General features: G+C 36.8%; 1 protein-coding gene across 1 annotated transcript in view; it reads left to right on the top strand.

Annotated features, from left to right (window-relative positions):
* The window catches only part of LOC107722362 (low-density lipoprotein receptor-related protein 8-like), a 122,702-nt gene that overhangs the window by 84,887 nt on the left and 29,222 nt on the right, over positions 1 to 8,593 (top strand). The window contains exons 6-7 of the mRNA XM_016530693.1: positions 4,037 to 4,159; positions 4,603 to 4,740. Coding sequence (XP_016386179.1) covers positions 4,037 to 4,159; positions 4,603 to 4,740 — 261 coding nt within the window. The remainder of the gene's footprint in view (positions 1 to 4,036; positions 4,160 to 4,602; positions 4,741 to 8,593) is intronic.

Raw genomic sequence — 8,593 nt, 5'->3', positions numbered from 1 at the left:
TCTTGATACATTTGGATCATTTGGAGCCGGAGTCTGCGCAGTAGTGATTCATTTGGAGCCCGAGTCTGCGCAGTAGTGATTCATTTGGAGTCCGAGTCTGCGCAGTAGTGATTCATTTGGAGCCAGAGTCTGTGCAGAAATTAATCATTTGGAGCCTGAGTCTGCACAGTACTGATTCATTTGGAGCCAGAGTCTGCGGAGTAGTGATTGTAAGGCGGAGTCGTGTTATTGAAGTTTTGCTTACGTCCCATTCCTTTACATGGAGATGGCAGGGTTTATGACCTATACTGCAACCAGACACCAGAAGGTGATCAAAATGTTTTGGCTTCACTTTTCAGGATGTGTGAGGTACACTTGTTTAAAATGCAAGACTCAGACAAGTGGTACTTTATTAATATGGTTTGATAAGCAACAAATCTGAAGTATGGAAGCCCGTTTCTGCCACTAAATAAAAAATAAAAAAGGTAATTGTGACTTTTTATCTCACAATTCTGACTTTTTTTCTCAAAATTGCGTGATACATACTCGCAATTATGACTTTTTTCCCTCAGAATTGTGAGATATTAACTTGCAATTGTGAGTTATAAAGTCAGAATTGCAATATATAAATTCAGAATTATGGTATAAACTTGCAATTGCAAGAAATAAAGTATTTTTCTGACTTTTTTTCTCAGAATTGCGAGATATAACCTCGCAATTGTGAGTTTTAACCTCTTGAGACCCAGCAAAACATTTTAGGAATTTTTTTAATTTTTTTTCATGTCATTACATTGTTTAGAGCATTAAAAAAAAAAACAATTTAAATGATATTTCATTCATAAGATATGCTACGTCCTTGGTAGAGGACATCGGGACTCAGCTTGTTTAAAAAAAATAAAAAGACATGAATGAACATGCATAGGCAAAAACAATTGATTTTTTTTTAAATCACCAATACATTTTTAGTTTTCAGGATTTATTATTTTTTATTACAAGATTTTCATAATAATATATAATATTTCATAGGAATATTGAAATATAATTTTCTCCCTATTCATTTGTTGTGTCTCCCAAAATGCGTAATAAATATGCTTTTAGTCCCGTGGTGAAACATCCAAACATTTAGTATCTCTGAAAAGCCCTGAATGTGCTCTGTACAGGACATCCAGACTTAAAACTGTGGCATGTATAGTCTCAGAGAAATTCACTAAAATATAATGTCCTCATATGAGGATGCAGGGTCTCAGGAGGATAAAGTCCAATTCTGAGGGGGAAAAAGACTGATATTTTCTCAGAATTGCAACTTTATATCTCACAATTCTGAGAAAAAAGTGAGAAAAAGACATTATAACTTGCAATTGCGAGTTTATATCATGCAATTCTGAGAAAAAAAAGTCAGAATTGTGAGATAAAAAGTCGCAATTACCTTTTTTATTTTTTATTCAGTGGCAGAAACGGGCTTCCATACTTCAGATTTGTGACTTGTCAAACCATATTAATAAAGTACCACTTGTAGCCATTTTAAAATAGCTGATATATATATAAAATTGACCACACATCAGAATTCTACATTAATGCATTTCCACTTCTATTCGTCTCAGCCTCAGACGTCACACCCACACATGTCGGTCAAACGGCCTCATGGGCAGGCCTTGGCCAATGAAAGCTGCCATGGATTCCAGACCTTCAGCCGTCAGTCTGAAGGTCTGCCTACGCGAGACTACACTTCTATTGAACGGTATACCTCTCACCACCCAGCCCTAGTTACAATAACGCACAAGGTGGTTTGTTTCGATTTTGCAATTTCATTTCATATACATCAGCAATGACTTTGATGGGCATCAGAAATCAGATTTGTCAAAATGCTGTCACATCCTTTCACATCCAAAATCTCCAGGCCACACCCAAATTCAGATTCACATCACCGCTGTCATACTCATTCCCCAGGCACCTCTGACAAAATGGAGCTGCCACAAGGTGTTTGTTATCTAACATAACAGTCTAAGAAGAGCGGCTTTGGTAAACAACAAGATCCCAGGAGTATAAACCGACCTTAAGATCTCGAGAGTCATGGGAGAAAGACGGGTGCTCTGGAGAGGGCCTGATTTTAATTACGATGCATTCTTATACTTGACTTCTGTTGGCAAGATAAGCTCACTGGGTTTTTGTTTTAAACCTGCTGCCTCTTTCTTCATTCCCACCGTCAGGTAACACATCCAGGTCAATTATGATGTCGCTTTGCCCAGGCCGGAGGGAAACCGGGCGAGCAGAGTGATACGTGCGTTACTAGGCAACCGTTAAGCGTGTGTCCTTGAGCATCTTAAAGCCCTTGCAATAGAGGGAGGATACATCCACCACAGACTGCTCTATAATCACATTAATCCCTCGTTCTTATGCAGCATTTCAGGAGGTTTTACTTTGGACTTCATAATGGCCAATATTGTTTGTGTTCTCAGATGTGTTTGCGTAATTAAGCCGCAGTTATTCAAAAGCAGCTCTCCAGAAAAACTAAACACTAAAGAGGAACGCTTTAGTGTTAGATCACATTTGTGTGTTTGTGCATTTTCTTGGACTTTGAAAGTGCCTTTAAAGTGTCATGACAGCCACACACACTTTGAGATCAGGTCGGATTTGTTTTTAGATCTTACAGCAAACACGGAATGCTCATATACTCTGTATGTGTACAGTGTGTGTCTGTATGTGTGTGTGTACAGTTGTGGTCAAAAGTTTACATACACCTTGCAGAATCTGCAAAATGTTAATTATTTTAACAAAATAAGAGGGATCATGCAAAATGCATGTAATGAGTACTTTTTAAATAAAATATCGTACATAAAAGATCTTCACATACAGTGGTGTGAAAAAGTGTTGGCCCCCTTCCTGATTTCTTATTTTTTTGCATGTTTGTCACACTTTAATGTTTCAGATCATCAAACATGTAGTTTTGGATTTTGTTTTCCCTTAATAATAAAAACCTTCATTTAAAAACTGCATGTTGTGTTTACTTGTGTTATCTTGGACTAATATTTAAATTTGTTTGATAACCTGAAACATTAAAGTGTGACAAACATGAAAAAAAAAAAAAGAAATCAGGAAGGGGGCCAACACTTTTTCACACCACTGTATAGTCCACAAGACAAAATAGTTGAATTTATAAAAATAACCCCGTTCAAAAGTTTACATACATTTGGTTCTTAATACTGTGTGTTGTTACCTATGATCCGTGTGTGTGTGTTTTGTGATGTTGTTCATGAGTCTCTTGATTGTCCTGAACAGTTAAACTGCCCGCTGTTCTTCACAAAAATCCTCCAGGTCCCGCAAATGCTTTGGTTATCTATCTTTTCACACTGAGGGACTCATATGCTATTACAAAACTATTACAGCTGTTACAAAATGTTCAAAAATTCACTGATGCTACAGAGGGAAACACGATGCATTAAGTGCCAAGGTGTAAATTTTTCTTATTTTGTTTAAATATAATATTTTTTAATTTAGTACTGCCTGTCAGAAGCAGACCACCTGTCATAATAAACACAAATATTTTAGGAATCTGTCAAAAACGAATTAAAAAAAATATATTGTAATTTATTAGGAAAATAACAAACAACTAAATAGTCTAAATATGGGCATCTGAATTTAAAAATGTTTTTGCTTGACTATTTTTCTGCCTTTCTTGTAAAACAGTAAAATTGAAAATTCATGGATAACAATAATAATTATATTTTAGCATAAGTGACTAAAGAGCTTACATATACTGCTGGATAAAAAGATGATTTTGGTAACCACCAATACTGTTGGTTTAGGGCAGCTGTGGCATAAACCTTACACTGGGTGGTGGTGGTCTAATACATTTTTTAAGCACTGTATATACAGTATATAAAAAAGGTAATTTTTCCCTTTTTTAATGAATTACAGACAACATAAGTATTCATAGGGGTGTTTACCAATTATGACGCTCCAATGCATGTTCCCTACAGAAAAAATACCGTGAAGGTCTGTTTGGAGTCTGTGTGTCTGCGTTTGGCTGATGTCTGTGCTGTGTTTGGCTCATCTGCAGCTCTGCTCACATGCCGGCCTGATGAGTTCCAGTGTGGAGACGGATCCTGCATCCATGGCATCAAACAGTGCAACAAAATACATGACTGCCTCGACAAAAGCGACGAGGCTGGCTGTGTCAATGGTACGTCTTAGCGAGTGTGTGTGTGTGTATGTGTATGTGTATGTGTGTGTACTTCTTTGCACAAATCTTTTGTGCTGCTTATTCAGCAGGTTGAAATGTATCCCAGAGATTGGTTCCGGCCTTTAATACGACACCCTTCAAAGTTTAATGAGTGCAGACCTGTCTGTCCATAGCAGTAGTGTGTCTAAGCAGTAATAAGCTTTCATGTGTGGACATAAATTGGCCAATCCTTTTGAAAGTGGCTTTTATATGGAAGACGTGCAGAGACTTCACCTAAACGGCCCACGTCTGTTAAATCTCCAGTCTGTATCTGTGCACGAGAGACCTCTGAGTATTTGTGCTTATGTGGGAGGAAACAAAGCTAAACTGAAATGAACTTAACAAATCAGAAGCCATCTGTTCTGTAAGCATCTTTTGCCTTTTATTTCCCTCTCATGCTTTAGCCACAAAGTGTGAAGGACCTCTGAAGTTCCTCTGCAGGAATGGGGAATGCATAGACGGGAGCAAGGTGTGTGACAACGTGAAGGACTGCAAGGATCGGTCAGACGAACCCAAGAAGGAGTGCAGTAAGAAAACTATTTGTTGATATACAGGAAGAGTAGAGAGCTGCAAACGGAATGTGGATAGTTTAGCTCAGATTATTTGGTCTTAGAAGAGACTTACAGTTTACACTGAAATCTTTGACTTTTGATTGCACATCTCATCTGAGACATTTTAAGTTCTCTTCTGAAAATATTGTGAAATGAGTAAAGTATAAAGTATACTTCAGTGTTGACGTGAATAATTTGCCTGTGCGAAAAATCGAATGCATAACTTTTTTAAGTCCCCCTGCAGCCACTAATTTTATCCTTTAAAACTTATCTTTGATAATCAAAATGACATATTTGAGTGTTTTTCCCATGGCAATAATTTATTCATGTCTTAAAATGACTTGAATGTAACTCCACAACTCATTAAGTATATGCAGACTCATGAATATGCTAATTAGTCCCCGCCACCATTCAAACCAGCTCAGACCTGCTCCACTTTCACTCAGTTAAGAGAAGTAGTGAACGCTATTCAATGCCAAGTGGCAATATTGTATAAATGGTTACCACTATGTCATTCATTGCAATTTCGAGAATGAATCCGTGAGATATAATCACTAAAATGATGTCACTCATCTCAGTTCATCGCTATCTCACAAAGTTCCGTTATAATCAATGAAGCTCTAAACTGCTCAATTAATCTCTTATTTGCATTGTGGCAACACTTTGTTATAATGAGAGGATTCGCGAATGTGCAGAACTCAGCACTGAACAAAACTCTGGCGTTTTGAGCAGTGAGTGGATTTGATTGACCATGGCGTTCAAGACATCAACAGATATGTCTGTGATTGGCTACAATGCTCAATGCTCCAAAAATACGTTGTAAATAGAAACCTGTGACTAGATATGAAAAGCCCTGCCCCACACATTGATGGGATTGGTTACATGTTTGTGACGGCAGGAAACAGGGGCAGTTTCAAACCGTGTTTTTGAGTCTTTGATACACTGCAGTTTAACCCTCAAAGACCGAGACAGCCGCCCGCGACTAAAAATAACTATTGTTCGTAAATGTTTAATAACTTTTGAACTGCTAATCCTATCTGAATGCTTTAAAAAGTGTCGAGAGATTCTCCGCTTTTCGGAGATATCGCATTTGTTTCATTTGGATATTCAGAGGCTCCGTAGCGTACGTGATTACGTCATCACATTTTGACAACATTGATTCGTCAGAAGAAACCAATGCATTTCGTCCTCTGAGCCAAACAGGTCCGATTGTTGATGCTTAGTCCCACCCCCGTGACCAGATTGGTTCAAACTGTCACATATTCAACCAATAAACATAGGTTTTGGTCTTTTGAACCATTGTTTAGCAAGTTTCTTTGGAAATCTAAGCAAATGCAAAGTGAAAGTAAAGTGTGTCGTGCGTGCACGAAAACAAACACACAATAACACATTTGCATGAGAGCACTCTCTGAAAAAGCTCAGAAAAGCACAGGACAGAGCACTTTGACATAAAACAAACAAAGAACAAGGATGAAAAAGCGGTACATATCGGATAAAGCACTGGAATTTAGGTATTCGCGTCACTAGGCGATGTCCCGGTAAAATCAATTCTGACGCAGAGTGCAGCCAGCGGATCGAATCATTTGGCTGTTATATTATGTAAATAATAGTTCATAAAGATCATTTGCACTATTTTTTTCTGTTGCACTCTGTATATTTTGTTATTATATAACACGGTTTCCATTTTCTTTACTCCCTAAATGTTTTTGGACACATCTATATTGTTAGTAAAGTAAATAGTCCTTTTTTTCCACTGAAAAGCGCCTATAACAATATTGTAATATATGGCTATAACTTGCTTGGGTAATGTTATTTGTTGAAAATTTTTTATTTGGAAGTGTAAAACACCCAGATACAACTTTCTAAAGAAAAAAAAATCCAAACTTCAGGTGTTTTTGTTTGAGTACACAGTAAAAAAACACCCAATTATTGCTTGCATTTTTCTCAAAATTCTGGAAATTCATTAATTCTTAGAGAAACCAAAGGGAAAATTGCGACTTTAAATTAGCTAGACTGAAACTTCAAGTGCTCCTGTTTATAATGATATATGGCACTTGATGCTCACTGCTACAATAGGTCTGAAAAAACAAAGAAAAGTACAGGCGTGTCAGATGCCCCAAAAATGTTCTAGGTCTTTAAGGGTTAAAGAGGAAAATGCTATTTTTTTTTTCAATTATAAAAAATAAAGACAGAAATATACTATTGTAATGATAAAACTGTACTTTAAAATAAAAAAATGATTAATTATAATAATTTTATTCTACACAACATGTTACTATACTAAATTATTCACTTTCAAGTGTTAAACCATCAAGCTTTTTTTAGCAGAAAACTGCAGGGAGATCTTTAATTGTGTGTTTAGTTGACAGTGGTTTTATAAATGCTTCTCGTTACGATTTTATAAATGCTTCTCGTTACGTAAGCGACATGCAGAAATGGACTTCATGTGGAGTAACATTTACTGCTCCACAAAAAATCTAAAAAACACTGTCTGTAAGAACCAGTTGAAATATTAAAAGATCTTCTGCATAATCTCATTTATTATTGCTCTTACTTAAGGCCCTTTCATACGGGACATGGCAGTCGCGAGTGTCTAGTTCATTTTCAATAGGAGACATGTGGTAAGCGGCAAAACGCGGGCAGTTTTGCTGGCGGCACGCAATCATAGAACATTTCACTGAGCTCATGTCGGAGTGTTGAAAACACAATGAAGATCATTTTAAATGTTACAGAATTCCCGAAGTTCTATGATCCATCAAAAATCTCTTACAGATATATAACTAAACGAATCCAGAGCATGCGTGTACGTGTCAGTTTGCCAGTTAAAAATACAATTACGTGTAAAATGTCAACGTTAACTGCGTCTGACATGAAAACTATGCTAGTCCCATGAAATTATAAATAGCGAATAACACATAAGTTACAAAAGTACAAAAGTTCCGTTATGTTTTATTTATTTAGCTTTTAGTAAATATAAATGTGATGTTGTTTGCAACTATGGCAACATCCGCCCCGAGACCGCGTCACGAACAGCGTCTCTACTGCACAAATCACTTCCACTATGAGAGAAAGTGGCGACTGTGTGGTGATTTCACCGTTTGCCGCGTCCCGTGTGAAAGGGCCTTTAGTGTTAGGGATTTGAAACCAGACATGAATGATAAATCAAATCATGTTGTTTATTGAAGAGAGGTGCACTAATATTTTTTTTGACTTGGTCCAGAATCAATCAAGAAATCACCTAAAAATCACTCAGGAATTTTTAGCGACTACATGGCAACATGCTAAAAAAGCCGAAATCAAATAGGTTACGTAGGAAGTTGCTGGAGCACCACTGAAGGTGCATCGTAATTTATATGGCAGAGAAAACAAGATTTTTTAAATTCATTCTCACTTTCATATATCCCAGCACTATCTGGGGCATAGCTTAGGGCTGGGCGATATAGCTAAAAAAATGATCAACGATATAATGTTTCATATCGTTATATTTTTTATAACAATTTTGTAAACTGCATAAACAATTATGAACAAAACAGCATCATGTATTTATGCATTGCTTAATACAAAGAGCCAAATCGCCCATCACGCAGATTGCATTTAAAAAAAATAAGAGACGCAGTGAAAATGAATAAACCTCCACAAATTCGCGACGTGTCTTCTAAAAGTTTCAACTGTTTTAACTTTGCATGGCTACATGCAAATATTTGTCCGTCTAAAAAAATATGCTGAAAATGCGTTCTGTGTTAATGGCTTGGCTTCGGTTTTAACCTAATCAAGATCTTCTCCGCATTGAGCTTCTATATTTCTCTAATATTTTGAATGCATAACACAGCAGCGGCGCATCTCG

This window comes from Sinocyclocheilus rhinocerous, unplaced genomic scaffold (assembly GCF_001515625.1).
Source record: "Sinocyclocheilus rhinocerous isolate Xijiao unplaced genomic scaffold, SAMN03320098_v1.1 scaffold161, whole genome shotgun sequence".
Taxonomy (NCBI): domain Eukaryota; kingdom Metazoa; phylum Chordata; class Actinopteri; order Cypriniformes; family Cyprinidae; genus Sinocyclocheilus; species Sinocyclocheilus rhinocerous.
This window is presented reverse-complemented; position numbering and strand designations above follow the sequence as displayed.